This window comes from Saimiri boliviensis, chromosome 15 (genome assembly GCF_048565385.1).
Source record: "Saimiri boliviensis isolate mSaiBol1 chromosome 15, mSaiBol1.pri, whole genome shotgun sequence".
Classification (NCBI taxonomy): domain Eukaryota; kingdom Metazoa; phylum Chordata; class Mammalia; order Primates; family Cebidae; genus Saimiri; species Saimiri boliviensis.
This window is the reverse complement of record NC_133463.1, coordinates 62,273,774-62,293,207: the sequence shown is the minus strand read 5'-3', so window position 1 is coordinate 62,293,207 and position 19,434 is coordinate 62,273,774. Positions and strand designations below refer to the sequence as shown.

At 35.7% G+C, this 19,434-nt stretch overlaps 1 protein-coding gene across 8 annotated transcripts in view; it reads left to right on the top strand.

Annotated features, from left to right (window-relative positions):
- Positions 1 to 19,434, top strand: part of CSMD3 (CUB and Sushi multiple domains 3) — a 1,243,168-nt gene that overhangs the window by 495,424 nt on the left and 728,310 nt on the right. For all 8 annotated transcript variants that reach the window (XM_039464529.2, XM_074387065.1, XM_074387064.1 and 5 more), the window contains one exon: positions 1,536 to 1,660. In XM_039464529.2, coding sequence (XP_039320463.1) covers positions 1,536 to 1,660 — 125 coding nt within the window. The remainder of the gene's footprint in view (positions 1 to 1,535; positions 1,661 to 19,434) is intronic.

Genomic DNA, 19,434 nt, shown 5'->3' with positions numbered 1-19,434 from the left:
CGGTGGCTCAAGCCTGTAATCCCAGCACTTTGGGAGGCCAAGGTGGGTGGATCACGAGGTCAAGAGATCGAGACCATCCTGGTTAACATGGTGAAACCCCGTCTCTACTAAAAATACAAAAAATTAGCTGGGCATGGTGGCGTGTGCCTGTAATCCCAGCTACTCAGGAGGCTGAGACAGGAGAATTGCCTGAACCCAGGGGGCGGAGGTTGCGGTGAGCCGAGATCGCACCATTGCACTCCAGCCTGGGTAACAAGAGTGAAACTCCGTCTCAAAAAAAAAAAAAAAAGAATAACTTTAAGGTTTTTGGCCTTAACAACTGTAGAATGGGGTTTTCATTTATTGAGTTGAGAAAGAAGAAAAAAGGCAGATAATTGATTATATAAATTTTTAAGGTTGCTCAAGTTCTAAGGGTAGTCTGAACAAAACTTGGAGTCATGACGAGGTCTAAGAAAACTGTAAACATAACCTCTTTTTGTTTATATAAATTAACTTCTAGAGACACTGATCAGGTGTCACAGTGAATGAGAGAAGACATGTAGAGGTTGGTGGGGACTTTCTGCTGGAAGACTTTTTATGCCACGTTAAGGGACTATTTAGCCATAAAAAGAATGAGATCCTGTCATTTGCAACAACATGGATGGGACTGGAGATTATTAAGTGAAATAAGCCAGGCACAGAAACACAAACATCACATGTTCTCACTTATTTATGGGATCTAAAAATCAAAACAACAGAACTTACGGATATAGAGAGTAGAAGAATGGTTACCACAGGCTGGGAAGTGTAATGCAGGGTTAGGAGGGAGGTGGGTATGGTTAATGGGTTAAAAAAAATTAGGAAGAATGAATAAGACCTACTATTTGATAGTATAACAGGATAGCTATAGCCAATAATAACTTAATCATATAGTTTAAAATAACCAAAAGAATGTAATTGGATTTTTTGTAACACAAAGGATAAATTTATGAGGGGGATAAATACCTCATTCTCCCTGATTAATTATTTCACATTGAATGACTTCATGAGAACATCTTATGTACTCCATAAAGATACACACTTACTATGTACCCACAAAAAATTAAAATATTTTTTAGAAAAAAATTCATCTGAAAAACAATCAGTACAATTTTTCATCTCTAAGTATATTAAATGCATGCATATAGGAACAAATCCATGTCTTAATACATATACATGTAAAGACACATACATGCATATGTAAATACATGCCAGAAAAACACTGTATTATGGCATGAATACAAGTCAAAATAGCCACATTTTGATTCACATTTACCACCTACTTAGCATGGTGAACTCCGTCAATTATTTGACCTTGGTTTCTACATCTATTAACAAGATGATTAAACTTGATGATAGCTTTAAATTTCTACAAGTCACACTTTCACATTTTGTTTTCGAAGATACTTTTTGTCACTGTAGTACAGTTTAACCTATTGGATATTGCCATTAGAAGTGGAGCCTAGTTATTATGTTGCATCTTTCTAATCATATTTTTCTCTTTTATTTAACTTTAGCCTTGGATCAACTGTGCAGTTCTCTTGTGGTGAAGATTATGTCCTACAGGGCGCAAAGAGCATCACCTGTCAACGGATAGCTGAAGTTTTTGCTGCTTGGAGTGATCACAGGCCTGTGTGTAAAGGTAACGTTTTATAAAAATGGTCTCTGAACACACTTTAATAGTTTAAGCTTTGTTTCATTGAGTATAAGTTGCAATTACATCTTTGAATTGTAATGTAATCTTTAAGAAAAGATTGTGCTCATGTACTTATATTTATTGAAAATCTGCAAAATGTGAACCACTCTGTTAGGGTCTCAAGGAATTTTCAATCTAATAATCATACAATATAGATTGAAGCATAAAACATGTAATATAAGACACTGGAAACATTGTTAGCATTTTTTAAAAAAAATCAGTTACCCTGTCTGTATAAGCATTGATACAGATATTTTAAAGCTGTAATTTCTCCTCCAGTTGTATAGTTTTGAGGAGAACTATACATTTGAATTGCTTATGCATCCATGTTTCCAATAGTTGGTAGCAGTCAAGATGGAGCAGGGGTTCTACAGTTGGTTAATTTAATCTAGAACAAACAATTTAGTTCTCTGGCTTTATATATCACATTACCAATAATTACAAATAAGATATAAATGTATATCTTATATTATCTGCATGTAGGCATTTATATATATACACATTACTGGAGATATATATGTGTGTATATGTGTGTGTATATATATAGATAAATAGATAAAACCTGTGTGTGTGTGTGTGTGTGTGTGTGTGTGTGTGTGTGTGTGTGTATTAGGCAAAATATTGACTTGAAAAGCTCACCGAGGAAAATTTTAAATATAGAGGGAATTTTTATGAAAGGCAGGTGAAATTTTGTATGCCTAGTTATAAAATAAAAAAGGTGCTAAACAACCAACTAAGGTACCTTTTTAACATGGGAATTCAAATGTATTAAAATCATCTCATTTTCTATTTAATTTCATTAAGCAATTCACAGTGAAATAAGCAATTCAATAAGCAATTCACCTGATTATAAAGCATTTTGACTACCCATAGTATCAATACCATCTTTAGATATTAAAAACTAATACAGATATGCCAATATCATTAGATATAAGCATCAGTGTTTGCAAGAAACATATCATTGAGGTAAGTCTAATTGCAAGTATCAAAGACTTGCGGTTCCTGTCAGTAGAATTAAAATCTATACTTCAAATTTAAATACCTATTACTGACTTGTTACAGACTGGATAAATAACTATTATCTCTTTGAAATAAATATTAAAAAGATATGAATATATTATAATTAAATGATATTATACCTATATTATTATATATTTTTTCCACCTTCTGACTGTTTATTTGCCATCTAGTCCACTTGCTTACCTTTTTCTCTTCTTTAACTGCTTGTGACCACTTGGAGGAACAAACATACAAATTATTTAATTAATTAAACTTTTAACTGTTAATTTAGCTGTTAATCATGAAAACTGAATTTTCCCCCCTCCTTTATCCTAGCTCCCACTCCCATCACCTTTCCTCAAATGCGCTATTTCCATATAAACTAAATAGGGCTACTTCTTTCTAAACTTTATAAAACCTGTTTGAAAACGAACACCTCATCCAGTCCTACTAGCATTTCTGATTGCTTGTTGTTCTGGTAGTTATTATTTTTAATAGTATTTCTGCATTTTTTCTGTGCCTCTGTACTCAAGATCTCTTTAGCTCTTCTTCTCTTTTAGGGAACATTTTCACTGTGTCACCAGATCCTGTCTGCTCAGATAGCATGAGAATGATATCAAGAGAATAGAGAAGGGGCCGATTTAAGAGCTATGTAAAGGCAAAAAAATATTTCACAACAGGTTGAATATAGGAGACCCTGACAAAGAGTCAAATATGTAGCTTAAGCATATAAGACTAGAAAAATCTTGTGCTGCTAATAAATATTTTAAAAAACAAAAAATGGCATTATGTGGGAGAGTATCCGTCATTAGTACAACACTGTTATCATCAGCACCATTTTTAAGCACATAAAATGTGCCAGGCGTTATGCTTAATAAACACTGCATGTACTTTGTCTCATTTAATCCTCAAAACAAACATATGAAGATATTATCATCTCCAGAGTAGAAATGAAGAATGTAAGTCATAGATATAGTCACATTGCCAAACTCAAATGACTGGGAAATGGCAAAGTCCTTTAAAAAGATATTTCATAGAGTGGAGGAAAAAAAAACTAGATTCTAAAGCATTAAAGAGGGAACAGATAATGATAACATGGAAACACCAGATACACTCCACTCACTTGCCAGTGGCAACCCAGAGTAAGAAAGAAGAGAGAATTATCAGCATCAAGTAAAAATTCCCTGTCATAAATAGATGTTTATTGCCATTCTCATTTTTATAGGCTTACAAAATGACATATAGTTTAGTAACATTAAAAATAATCAGTGAGACAAAAATGAGAAAATAACATAGTATAATTACATGATCCCAAACAGAAAGTTACATACAAGTATGTAAACAACTTTTAAGAAGAGTTTATGCATTACATTTAAATATTACAGCTGCCAAACATGAAGAAACTTGACCAGTTTATACCCCAAAATAATTGTCTATAAAAATCAAATATTCCTATGATACAAGAAAGGCACACTTTTTTATAACTTAGAAAGAAGTATACAGTATCTCATATTTTCTTATAAAGTGAATAATGAATAATACCTTGTGTAAGTGTTACTTTTATCAATGTCTTGTCAATAAATGGAATAGTAAGTTGTATAAGGCTGATTTCTTGTGTCCTTCACTGAAGATGAAATTATCCCCATAAAGAGCAATATAGTGAACATCATTGCTTCAAAATGATATGTTCCAAGTATCCTACTTCATTGTCACATAAATGTAGATATGTGCATTTTTGTTAGCAAAAAAAGGATATGAAAATAGACGACAGATCCATGAAAAGGAGATTAATGTTAATATGGGAACAAAATTTCATACCAGATGTTATAGCCAGATCATGGAATTTAATATCTATATAAAGTAAGATTGAGACTACAAAGCATCTTTTTTCATTCAAAACTCTCATTTTGATTAAAAAGATGAACCATACTTATGATTGTAAATTGTTCAAAGGCAAAAGTAAGGTGTTATATTACGTTGTTATTTTTTATAAACCCCATGGCACAAAGAGCAGTTCTGTGCTGACTGGCATTTCAAGAACTATTTGTTGAATATTAATGTATGATTGGACTTTTTAGATAGCAAGATACCTTACGATGTTATATAAAAAAAATTCATATTTATTCAACAGTTATATAGGAAGTATAAAATTACATGTTCAAGATTCATAGGTTGATATTATTTCATTTACATTTATATTTTTTTCTGCAGATATTAAACATAGCTGCATTTGCTCTTTGCATGCAAGGCACATATGTGTATGGTTTACAAAGTCCATTTTGCTGCTAGAAATTACTGGCTGTGGTAGTGAAACAGTAATGGAAGGACATGCTGAAATATTAATTGAAGTTTTAAAATGGCTATCTACTGTGAGTCTGAACAAAGAGTAGTTCTCATGTCTCATTGATGCTTGGACAGAATAAATATGCTTTTTTCAGACAACATACACTGCACCTTTGAGAGATTATTAATATAGCTTCTGTCTATGTACTGTATGGTTGGGCAATCAAGAAATGGTGATTTTTAAAGGGACCAAAAGTTCACACAGAGAGCAGTTTATGAATTAAAAGAGCAGTTCATAAATTAATTTTTTTTACACAAACAGAGACAATGATTCTTATTCCATAGATGGGTTATGTATACAAAGTATTTGCCCCTTTAGAGTGGTGAAAACAATTATTCCTTTGTTGGAAATACAGTAGATATCCAAAAGCTGGAGATTTTGCAAATCAGAAGGCTTATGCTTTGAAGTTGTATAGAATGTTCATTTTAGACCTTCCTAATATGTAAAGAAACAGTATGTGGTTGGGAATGAATAATTTGGTTAATGCAGGAACATTTAAAAAGAGTTAATAATGACAGTCTAAAAGAAAAAGCATAGCAAATTTTAATCTATTTATTATTGCTTGGTACTAGGTTGGTACCAAATAATCAAGGTCTGTTAAGTTTCAAGGGCAAAAACCACTTATGGGATTAATAAAATTGGTAATTAAGGGAGGATGAGAAAAAAGACAATGAAATGGGAAAATACTAGAAATAACCATAAAAATCATGACATTGCCTTTTAATTTCTTTATTCAAAAATCATTAAATTGTTATTCATTTACTGTTGTACTCACAGTTTATTTTTCATCATTTAATAAACACTGGAATGTGAGTAGGTATTCTAGATTATATACCATATGTGATATAGAGTATACAATAATTTTTATTATTTTATATTGATTTACAAAGCATAAATACAAAACTAGATAACATATAATAGACTTTTGTTTGCTTAGAAGTTAATGCAATCGTCTGCCAAATTCAAATGAGGAAGATTTTTTCCAGGTTTGGAAATGGCCATTGAGATGCAGAAAATAACATATGGGCAGAACTTGGAAAATATTGTGAATATAAACAGAGGAAGGTGGATGTGAAAGTCATTTCAAATGTGGAGAATCTATCATGGGCAAAATCACAATGTGAATCAACACATCTGGGGAATCAGTTTGATCAGTTATATGAAGGGATGTAGAGTGAGATAAAATTAAAAAGGTTATGTTATGTATCTCCTGCTTTGAAATATGTCTGGAAGCACTCTCAAACCTCCATTCCCATTGTATTCCCACACTATTCTACAGTTCCAATACTGCAACTATCCCATTTCTTTTCATTTGGACTACAATTTATCCTACATGTTGCTGACAGACTAATCCCAGCAAAGTCTCATTTTATGGATAGAGATGATATGGTGGTGGTGAGTGTGGTGCTGCTGCAGCAGTTGCCCATGTTGCTGATTGTTAACTCTTTCAGTTTCCAAAATCACCCATGATTTGCCTTAATCCAACTTTTTTAAAACTCATACGAAAACTTTATCCCAATGTCTCAATAATAAACAGAATTACCATCTTGATATTCATATATGTCTAGCCTGTTCCTGAATGACCAAACCAACCTCTCAAGGTCTTGTTCAGTTTTCACCTCCTCCAAAAATTCTTTCCCATTTAAATTATCCCTTATCTCCTCTTCTTCAAAATTACTTTACAATTACTGTCTTTACCACACAATATAGCATTTAATTTTATTTTGTTTGGCAATGGTCCCTAATTATTTCATGGCCTTTCAAGTAGATTTGCTTCTTCAACCAAAACCACCTCAAAAAAACAAAAACAAAAACAAAATAATCAATGCTTCTAAAGTATTTGAATTTTGAATGTTACCAGTTTCAGCTGTTGCCAAAGAGGACTGTTATCAATACGGTCTACCCATTCTTTACTGTTGATTCAATAAATTGATCTAAATGAGGTTTAATTCCTTTCCTTATATACATTGGAAAAAATGGGTGTAAAGTTATATGATAGATGACTACCGGCCAAACCTAGGAGCTGTGACCCTCACTAACTCAAATTGATTAAAAGCTAGGGGTCTTAAGTTTTTCAAAATTCTTTTACATATGCTACAAGTTCCTTCTTATATATTATTCCTCTTCTGAGTGTTTAGCTCAGTGAACCATTTCACCCATATTTTTGTACATATAGTAGCTGCTAAATAACATTTTTTTTTTTTTTTTTTTTGAGATGGAGTGTCACTCTGTCACCAGGCTGGAGTGCAGCGGTACTGCAACCTCCACCTCCCAGGTTCAAGTGATTCTCCTGCCTCTGCCTCCCAAGCAGCTGGGACTACAGGCATGCACCACCACAGCCAGCTAATGTTTTGTATTTTTAGTAGTGATGGGGTTTCACAATGCTGGCCAGGATGGTCTCTATTTCCCGACCTCATGATCTCTGCCTGTGTTGGCCGCCCAAAGTGCTGAGATTACAGGTGTAAGCCACTGAGCCTGGCCTAAATTACATTTTAATAAATATTGTAGGAAGATTTAATTAATTGTAGCAAACAATTTAAGAAGGTAGTAATGAGACTATTGCAACTAGAGAAAGTTGCTCTAGTAGAAGGCTTGTTATGCAGAAGTAATTAGAAAATTTTGCCCAAGAAGATGGCCGCCTAAGAACAGCTCAGGACTTCAGCTCCCAGTGAAAGTGCAGAGGGTGAGTGAACGCCGCATTTACAGACGAACTCTTATTGCCCACAGACCAGGAGATACCCAGGCAGAGGGGTCGCCAGCGTCGCAGTCCCAGCCGGTGTGGCTGTTTGGCCCCTGTGGGGCTGATTCCGCCCGCACGGCTGCTGTGACCACTCCCTGTTGCTGCGGTTCTCCGTACAAAAACCACTGGTCTGGGAGCCCTCTTAGCTGGCAAGCAGAGCCCTGAGACGGCAGAGTGGGCCATTCATCTGAAATAGCGAGTCAGGCCAGGAGATTCCTAGGCAGAAAATCCACCAGGAGCCGGCGCCGCAGGCCGAGCCGACTCCGTGAGTCGCAGCACGGGAGATCCCGGCGCCTGTTCAACAAGCGACCGGAACTCGGGGTCCTTCAACTTAAAAGAAAAGACTCGGAGTCAGGGAGCCAGGTGATCAGGCTCGGTTGGTCCCAGCCGTCCACCCCCAACAACAACCAAAACAAAAACAGTAATTGGAAACCCTCTGGGTTGAGCCCTTCAAACCAAGCACAGCTGAACCTGGACGGCCCGGCTCGGTGGGGGAGGGGCTTCCGCCATTTCTGAGACTCTCCACCGCTACGGAGGCAGGCTGCCGTTGCCGAGGCAACCTCCCACAACAGAGAGAGTCCGCCATAACAGAGGCGGGGCCACCGTTGCCGAGGCAGTTCTAACTACTCCCATATAAAAAGGACTACAGGGAAGAGCTCAGGGCAGCTGGGCGGAGCCCACAGCAGCTCAGCAAAGCCCCTGCGGGCAGGCAGTGGCTAGGCGTGCTGCTAGCTGGGCGGGTCAGACCTGAAAGAAAAATCAAAAAAAGGCAGTAGTGCAACGGAAACTCATAAAGCTCCAACTCCCTGAGACAGAGACAGACAACAGGTGGATAAACCCACAAAAATGGGAAGAAACCAGCGTAAAAAGGATGAAAACTCCCGAAACCAGAACACCTCTCCTCCTAAAAGGGATCACAACTCCTCACCAGCAAGGGAACCAGACTGGATGGAGAAGGAGAGTGATGAAATGATAGAATCAGACTTCAGAAGGTGGGTAGTAAGAAACTACAGCGAGCTAAAAGAACATGTTCTAACTGCACGCAAAGAAAATAGGAACCTTGAAAAAAGATTGGACGAACTGCTGACGAGAATGGACAGCATAGAGAGGAGTATAAGTGAATTGATGGAGCTGAAAAACGCAACGCGAGAACTTCGTGAAGCATGCACAAGCTTCAACAGCCGAATTGACCAAGCAGAAGAAAGGATATCAGAGGTCGAAGATCAACTCAATGAAATAAAAAGAGAAGGCAAGAACAGAGAAAAAAGCGCAAAAAGGAATGAACAAAATCTTCAAGAAATGTGGGACTATGTGAAAAGACCTAATCTACGTCTGATAGGTGTACCTGAATGTGATGAAGAGAATGAATCCAAGCTGGAAAATACTCTTCAGGATATTATCCGGGAAAACTTCACCAACCTAGCAAGGCAGACCAATATTCAAATCCAGGAAATACAGAGAACACCACAAAGATATTCCGCAAGAAGAGCAACCCCAAGGCACATAATCGTCAGATTCACCAAGGTTGAAATGAAAGAGAAAATGCTAAGGGCAGCCAGAGAGAAAGGTCGGGTTACCCACAAAGGGAAGCCCATTAGACTCACAGCAGATCTCTCAGCAGAAACCCTACAAGCCAGAAGAGATTGGGGGCCAATATTCAACATCCTTAAAGAAAAGAACTTTCAACCCAGAATCTCCTATCCAGCCACACTAAGCTTCATAAGTGAAGGAAAAATAAAATCCTTTGTAAACAAGCAAGCGCTCAGAGATTTCATCACCACCAAACCTGCTCTACAAGAACTCCTGAAGGAGGCTCTACACTTATAAAGGAACAACCAGTACCAGGCACTCCAAAAACACACCAAATGGTAAAAGAGCATCGACACAATCAAGAATCTGCATCAACTAACCAACAAAACAGCCAGGTAGCATCAAAATGACAGTATCAAAATCACACATAACAATACTATCCCTAAATGTCAATGGACTAAATGCCCCAATCAAAAGACACAGACTGGCAAACTGGATAAAAAGCCAAAACCCATCAGTGTGCTGTATCCAGGAAACCCATCTTACATGCAAGGATACACAAAGGCTCAAAATAAAGGGATGGAGGAAGATCTACCAAGCAAATGGAGAGCAAAAAAAGGCAGGAGTTGCAACTCTCATCTCTGATAAAATAGACTTTAAAGCAACAAAGATCAAAAGAGACAAAGAAGGACATTACATAATGGTAAAAGGATCACTGCAACAAGAAGAGCTAACGATCCTAAATATATACTCACCCAATACAGGAGCACCCAGATACATAAGGCAAGTTCTCAATGACCTACAAAGAGACTTAGACTCCCACACAATAATAGTGGGAGACTTTAACAGCCCACTGTCAATATTAGACAGATCATCCAGACAGAAAATCAACAAGGATATCCAGGACCTGAACTCAGACCTGGAACAAGCAAACCTAATAGACATTTACAGAACTCTCCACCCCAAATCCACAGAATATACATTCTTCTCAGCACCACATCACACCTACTCTAAAATTGACCACATAATTGGCAGTAAATCACTCCTGAGCAAATGCAAAAGAACAGAAATCATAACAAACAGTCTCTCAGACCACAGTGCAATCGAGTTAGAACTCAGAATGCAGAAACTAACTCAGAATCACACAGCTTCATGGAAACTGAACAACTTGCTCTTGAATGTTGACTGGATAAACAATGAAATGAAGGCAGAAATAAAGATGTTCTTAGAAACCAATGAGAACGAAGACACAACATACCAGAATCTCTGGGACACATTTAAAGCAGTCTCTAGAGGAAAATATATAGCAATGAGTGCCCACATGAGAAGAAAGGAGAGGTCGAAAATTGACACCCTATCATCAAAATTGAAAGAGCTAGAGGAGCAAGATCAAAAAAACTCAAAACCTAGCAGAAGACAGGAAATATCTAAGATCAGAGCAGAACTGAAGGAAATAGAGACACAAAAAACTCTTCAAAAAATCAATAAATCCAGGAGCTGGTTTTTTGAAAAGATCAACAAAATAGACAGACCACTAGCCAGATTAATAAAAAAGAAAAGAGAGAATAACCAAATTGATGCAATAAAAAACGATAAAGGGGATATCACCACAGATTCCACAGAAATCCAAACCATCATCAGAGATTACTACAAACAACTCTATGCACATAAATTAGTAAACCTGGAAGAAATGGATAAATTCCTGGACACCTGCACCCTCCCAAGCCTAAACCTGGAAGAAGCCGAAACCCTGAATAGACCAATAACATGGTCTGAAGTCGAGGCAGCAATAAAGAGCCTAACACCCAAAAAAAGCCCAGGTCCAGCTGGGTTCACAGCGGAATTCTACCAGACATACAAAGAGGAGCTGATACCATTCCTTCTGAAACTATTCCAGACAATCCAAAAAGAGGGAATCCTTCCCAAATCATTTTACGAGACAAACATTATCCTGATACCAAAACCCGGCAGAGACTCAACAAGAAAAGAAAATTTCAGGCCAATATCCATGATGAACATAGATGCAAAAATCTTCAATAAAATACTGGCAAACCGATTGCAACAGCATATCAAAAAGCTCATCCACCATGATCAAGTAGGATTCATCCCAGGGATGCAAGGCTGGTTCAACATATGCAAGTCCATAAACGTAATTCACCACATAAACAGAACCAAAGATAAAAACCACATGATTATCTCAATTGACGCAGAGAAGGCTTTTGACGAAATTCAACAACCCTTTATGCTAAAAACCCTCAATAAACTAGGTATTGATGGAACGTATCTCAAAACAATAAAAGCTATTTACGACAAACCAACAGCCAATATCATACTGAATGGGCAAAAACTGGAAGCATTCCCTTTGAAATCTGGCACTAGACAAGGATGCCCTCTCTCACCACTCCTATTCAATATAGTACTGGAAGTTCTAGCCAGAGCAATCAGGCAAGAAAAAGAAATAAAGGGTATTCAAATTGGAAAGGAGGAAATCAAATTGTCTCTATTTGCAGATGACATGATTGTATATCTGGAAGATCCCATCATCTCAGCCCAAAATCTCCTGAAACTGATAAACAACTTCAGCAAAGTCTCAGGATACAAAATCAACGTGCAAAAATCACAAGCATTCCTGTACACCAGTAATAGACTTCAAGAGAGCCAAATCAAGAACGAACTGCCATTCACAATTGCTACAAAGAGAATAAAGTACCTAGGAATACAACTAACAAGGAACGTAAAGGACCTCTTCAAGGAGAACTACAAGGCATTGCTCAATGAAATAAGAGAGGATACAAACAGATGGAGAAACATTCCATGTTCATGGTTAGGAAGGATCAACATCGTGAAAATGGCCATACTGCCCAAAGTAATTTACAGATTCAATGCTATTCCCATCAAGCTACCAATGACCTTCTTCACAGAACTGGAAAAAACACCTTAAACTTCATATGGAACCAAAAGAGAGCCCGCATAGCCAAGTCAATTCTAAGCAAAAAGAACAAAGCAGGAGGCATCACACTACCGGACTTCAAACTATACTACAAGGCTACAGTAATCAAAACAGCATGGTACTGGTACCGAAACAGAGATATAGACCAATGGAACAGAACAGAGGCCTCACAGGAAAAACAACATACCCACAACCATCTGATCTTCGACAAACCTGACAAAAACAAGCAATGGGGAAAGGACTCCCTGTTTAATAAATGGTGTTGGGAAAACTGGCTAGCCATGTGCAGAAAGCAGAAACAGGACCCCTTCCTGACACCTTACACCAAAATTAACTCCAGATGGATTAAAAACTTAAACATCAGACCTAACACCATAAAAACCTTAGAGGAAAATCTAGGCAAAACCATTCAGGACATAGGTGTAGGCAAGGACTTCATGACCAAAACGCCAAAAGCAATGGCAACAAAAACCAAAATAGACAAATGGGACCTAATCAAACTCCACAGCTTCTGCACGGCAAAAGAAACCGTCAGTAGAGTGAATCGCCAACCAACAGATTGGGGAAAAATTTTTGCAGCCTACCCATCTGACAAGGGGCTGATATCCAGAATTTACAAAGAACTAAAGCAGATCTACAAGAAAAAAACTAACAAGCCCATTCAAAAATGGGCAAAGGACATGAACAGGTACTTTACAAAAGAAGACATACAGGAGGCCAACAAACATATGAAAAAATGCTCATCATCACTGGTCATCAGAGAAATGCAAATCAAAACCACATTGAGATACCATCTCACACCAGTTAGAATGGCAATCATTAAAAAATCGGGAAACAACAGATGCTGGAGAGGATGTGGAGAAATAGGAACACTTCTACACTGTTGGTGGGAATGTAAATTAGTTCAACCATTGTGGAAGACAGTGTGGCGATTCCTCAAGGACCTAAAAATAGAAATCCCATTTGACCCAGCAATCCCATTACTGGGTATATATCCAAAGGATTATAAATCATTCTACTACAAGGTCACGTGCACACGAATGTTCATTGCAGCACTGTTTACAATAGCAAAGACCTGGAACCAACCCAAATGTCCAACGATGATAGACTGGATAGGGAAAATGTGGTACATATACACCATGGAATATTATGCAGCCATCAAAAAGGATGAGTTCACGTCCTTTGTAGGGACATGGATGAACCTGGAAACCATCATTCTCAGCAAACTGACACAAGAGCAGAAAATCAAACACCGTATATTCTCACTCATAGGCGGGTGCTGAACAATGAGAACACAAGGACACAGGGAGGGGAGCACTACACACTGGGGTCCGTTGGGGGGAAATGGGGGAGGGGTGGGGGGTGGGGAAGTGGGAAGAGATAGCATGGGGAGAAATGACAGATACAGGTGAGGGGACGGAAGGCAGCAAACCACACTGCCATGTGTGTACCTATGCAACAATCTTGCATGTTCATCACATGTACCCCGAAACCTAAAATAAAATAAAATAAACCAAAAAAAAAAAAAAAAAAAAAAGAAAATTTTGCCCAAGAGCAAATCAGAACCTGCTGAAATTTGTCAGCCAGAAATGCATATAACAGGTGTTTTTCTGTAGTTGTTCTTGACACCTTTTTAGTTTCATGGAATAATCTTACAGATGAAATGATGCATAATAAGGATGATATTAGCAATTAATAAAGTTTAAGGACATGTTTAAGGACATAGGTAGATGGTGTAGATAAGGATTATCACACATTCATATTTCTTGGTGGTTGTTTTTTCTAAAAGCTATAGTTTGTGGCTTTATTAAACTATTTTGATTAGAAAATAAACCATACTAAATAATTAGCATGTTTTAATGATATCATTTGCATGTTATTTGATGGAGATTAATAGTGATACATTTTTAGACACCTTAGTAGATCACTTAAAATTCAAAACTACCTGAACAGTTAGAAATTTTGCATTTCAGAGGTGCCCTTCCAACAATTGTTCAGAAATACATTCTACACATTTTGCCTAGCTCACAGATTATTATCAAAATAATAAACAAATACTTGGTTCTGTTTTTGTGCATAGCAGGGAAATCTCCACAGATATCAAAGAGAACGTTTTCTTTTCAACTTAACCATTTTTCTGGGAGTATGACCTTACTCATTTGTTTAATTTTTCTGAACTTCAATTTATTTATTGTAAGATGATTAGGAATTGTATGTGCACAAGGCAATGACTATGGACTCATTTCAGTTGTAAATTCTGAATATTCTGAAGTATATTTACTGCTTCTGTATTAAAATATGTTAAATATATTTTTAGTTCAATATTTTTGTTTACCTTTGGATGCCAAGAATTTGTCTCACTTCCTGAAACACGTGAGCAATAATAATTTTTAAAATTTGTAATAAACACCTGCTAACAAAATGTTATTTTTATTGCACTATGTTTTGGGTATTCATTTTTTAAAAAAGCAACAAGTTTTGAATTTATTCAGTGCCAAAACGATGGCTAATGATCATAAAACTGCTTCAAAGTAATTTAGATTCTGCAGATCTTTTATGCTTTATTTACCGTTAAAATCTAACTTTGTTTAAAGGTAAAGGATTATTTGTATTCATGCATTTTTATTATTAAATGCACCCTTGTAATATGTTGATTTTAAACAATGTATCTTTAGAAAAATAAAGTTGATTATAATGTGATTCTTGAAACTACTATACACTAAGTTATTTTTGAGAATCTTCAAATGGAAATAAATATATTTTTTTAAAATAAATTAGTAACAATTCTAAATTTTGGGAGAGAAAAATAAAAAAGAAAACAACTCTTTAACTTTTAGCTAATATAATTTTAAAAGCCTCAAAATTTGAAATTTAACAGGGATAAAATGAGCTACTTCATGACCAAACAACAAATAGCCATGGAAATTAAAAAATTAAACAAAACCTTGCAATAACCATATTAACAATGGATGCTTTTGCTAAACTAAAAAACCAAGGACTGAAAAAAAATCTCAAATGTAATGTCTTAATGCAAGGATGCACAAATGGCAAACTAATAAAATCAGCACAGGAATTGCAAATTTGGAGCAGAAGCTACTGATATAAAAGGAAATTTTGAAGAATTATTAAAATAGAATGACTTTTTGTGTTTATAGTAAACTTTTGATATCTCTCAAAATTCCCCTGTGATGTAGAAATACTTATTTTCTATATTTTTTGAAAAGATGTGTATTAGCAAAAGTCATGTTGAAGATCTGTGATGACTTAATAGCCTTTCCGCTAATTCTGATCACATAAAAAGTTGGAAAACTTGAAGATACTAGGTTTAGGATTCCCTTATTTAGCTTCTTCACAGTAAAATCTCACTTTATTTCAAAGTAATAGCTGAGCTAGTTCTGGGAAGGAGGGTTTACAGGTAACAGTGATCACAGTGTAGTCTTTAGAATGTCTGATGCTATGTATATGCACTCAAAATGTATAATTGTACTATGCAAAATGAAATAAACAATAGGAAATGTAAAAATGATGAGACCTAGAAACCAAAGAGGAAACAAAAGGCCTAGGCAGAATATACACAGACATTACTGGTGAGAAAGAGATAAATTTTCAGTATTTAAATTGAATTTATTTGAAATTTTACAAGTCACAGATTTTATGCTTAATATGAACCTTCAGAATTTATAACATTTTGGCAGACTTTTTTTTTTTTTTGTATTAAGGCATAAAGTATTTTCTTCTGCTTAACTTGTCTTACAGTAATTTTTGTGGAGCTAGGTATATAGTGTCAGCATCCTAAACAAATAGCAATGCCTGGCACATGGCAGATACTCACTAATATTTGAATGTATGAGTGTTTTGTCTACCACTATGCTAGATAAAATATAAGAAGCACAGAACAGAACTGAACAAATCATACCCCTTTAGAAATTTATGATCTCATTACATAAATTTCTCAAAACACAGTACCTTCGGAATAAAACAACTGGAGAACATCCTTAAAGCAACAGAGTCATGGTTGCACAGTCAATATTTGTCATAAAGACAATTCAAAACAAAGGAAAGACAGAAGACAGAAATGATAGTATTATCCTTTGGGAAATAAATTTCATTGGCTATGAAAATACTACTTAATCACTTTATCTCTGAGTCGAGTATTATATATTATTCTTTTATTTTGGAAATTATTCACTATTTAATAACATTGATGTTTTGTGGCAATTATTAGGTAAGGGGAGAGAAAAGATGAAGTTTGCTCCTCAAAGAGATCAATGGGCTACTTCAGTGGGGACAAACAGCAATCAAAAGTAGGCATCACTGTATATCACAATAAGAGCTACTGCAGAAAAGTGAATACAGTGCATTCAGTTCAAAGAAGATTAAGAAACCACTATGCCTAGAACAGTACAAAAGTTTTTATAGAAAAGGATAAGCAAGGATTCAGAAAAGAGAGACAGAAAGACCTAGATACTGAAAAATGGTAAGACAGTAAAGACAGAGAGAACAACGTATAAAGCCACAGAGTGATTAAAGAAACCCATGGGAGAGAGAATGACAGAGAGGTGTGTGAAATGCAGAGGAGCATAGACTTACTGAGGATGGGAAAATTTCTACCTGCAATGAATTTACTCTCAACGGTGGGGGCCAAGAAGAGTTTCCAAAGTTAATATATAATTACAATACTTTGTTGTAAATTCTATGCCAAGAGCTATAAAAAAAAAAAAAAAAAAAAAAAAAAAAAAAAAAAAAAAAAAAAAAAAAAATGAATGCTCCTCTAACTCTCTGAGCACAGACCTGCTGTGGTCCATGAAGTGTTAGGAACCAGGCTAGACAGAAGGAGATGAGCAGTGGGCAAGTGGGAGTTACCACTTGAACTTCACATCCTGTCAGATGAGCAGTGACATTACATTCTCATAGGATGTGAACCCTATTGTGAACTGTGCATGTGAGGGATCTAGACTGCATGCTAGATGAGAATCCAATGGTAAATATAATGTGCTTGAATCATCTTGAAACCATACCTCCCTTCCCCCAAGTTCGTAAAGAATTGTATTCCATGAAACCAGCCCCTGATGCTAAAAAGTTTGGGCACCACCGCTCTAGGTTACTAGAAATGGTTACGGAAGGCTTCCTACAGGAAAAAGTACCTGAGCTGAACCCTGAAGATGCAGTAGGCAAGGTTAATTATGAGAAAAATGGTGGATGTGCAGATTACACCAGATTGATGGAGCCCAGGGGTAAAGACTTAAAGTATTAGGGCCCATTATATTTTATAAAATGAAGTATGAACATTTTTTCCATATACTTGTTTGCCATTTGTATGTTTTCTTTTTAGAAATGTCTACTCAATCATTTCCCCATTCTTAATTGAGTTGTTTTCTTGCCATTAAGTTGTTTTAATTCCTCATAGATTTTGGGCATAAGGCTCTTATCAGATATATGGTTTACAAATAATTTTTCCAATTCATACTGTATGTTGTCTCTTCACTCTGTCAATCGCTTCCTTTGCCATGCAGAAGGTCTTTAGTTTGATGCAATGCCGTTTTTCCGTTTTTGCTTTTGTTGCCTATGCTTTTGGCATCATATCCAGGAAATCTCTGCCCATGCTAATGTCAAGAAGCCTTCTCCCTATGTGTTTTTCTGATAGTTTTATAGTTTCAGGTCTTATATTTAAGGATTTAATTCATTTGGAATTCATTTCGATATAAGATATAAGATAAAGTTCCAATTTTCTTCTTCTGCATGTGGATATGCAGTTTTCCCAGTATCAATAATTGAAATGATATCATCTCACATCTGTTAGGTTGCCTATTATAAAAAAAAAGAGATAAATATTGGTGAGGATATGGAGAAAAGAGAATCTGTGTATACCGTTAATAGGAATATAAACTAGTACAGCTATTATTAAAAATAGTATGTAGATTCCTCAAAAAATTAAAAATAGAATTATCATATAATCCAGCAATCCTGCTACTTTATCCAAAAATATGAAAGCAATTTGTATAAGATATATCTACATTCCCATGTTCATTGCCACATTATTCACCATAGCCAAGATATGTAATCAATCTAAGTGTCCATCAATGCATGGCCAGATGAAGAATCATCCATTGTTTTATATATAAAATAATGTATATAATATATACATAACAACTAAATATATATTGCATATTAAATATATACATTACACATAAATACACATACACAACACAAACATATATATATATATATATATATATATATATATATATATACACACACACACACACACACACACACACACACATACACAATGGAATACTATTTGGCCTAAAAAAAACAAAAAGAAGGAAATCTTGTTATGTATGACAACATAGATGAACCTGGAGGACAGTCTGCTAAGTGAAATAAGCCAGACACAGAAAGACAAATATTGTGTGATCTCACTTACATGTGGAATCTAAAAAGGTTGATCCTGATGACCATAGTTATTAATAATGTATTGTAGGCTTAATAATTACTAGGAGAGTAGATTTTTAATGTTTTCAACACACAAAGATATGTGAGGTGATGGTTATATTAATTAACTTGATTTAATTTTTACAATGTAGATAAATATCAAAATATATATACAGTTTTCATTTGTCAATTATATCTTAATAAGGCTGGAGAAATTTAAAAGTAAATGAATTAAATAACATAAAATTTAAAAGAAAAGTTGGAATATGAATGGAGAGGGGCATGACTAAGGTAGAAATGTATACCGTTTGAAGACTATTTCAGTAATTTGTGAAAAGTAATATGACTTTAAGTGAATAAGAAAATGTAGAGAAGGGTTGGAACATACGTAAATTGAGGGAACAATATGAGGAATAAGAGGATGAAGTTGAGCCTGTGAAAGACTAAAATAGGAGCAGCTACAAGCAAAGATGGATAACCAGAGAGAATGATGTCATTACACCACAGCAAGGATATATTTTATATGTCACATGTGATCAACATTGTTAAATGCTGCAAAATGGTCAGGAAAATAAGAATTCATTAAATTCAACAACTAAGAGGCCACCAATAACCTTAGTAAAATTGTTTTCACTGGAATTAGTGATGTATAAGTCACATCACTAATATTTGAGGAATAATGAGGTGAAAAAACTGAGGCTTGATGTGAAAAGTGGAAGCTG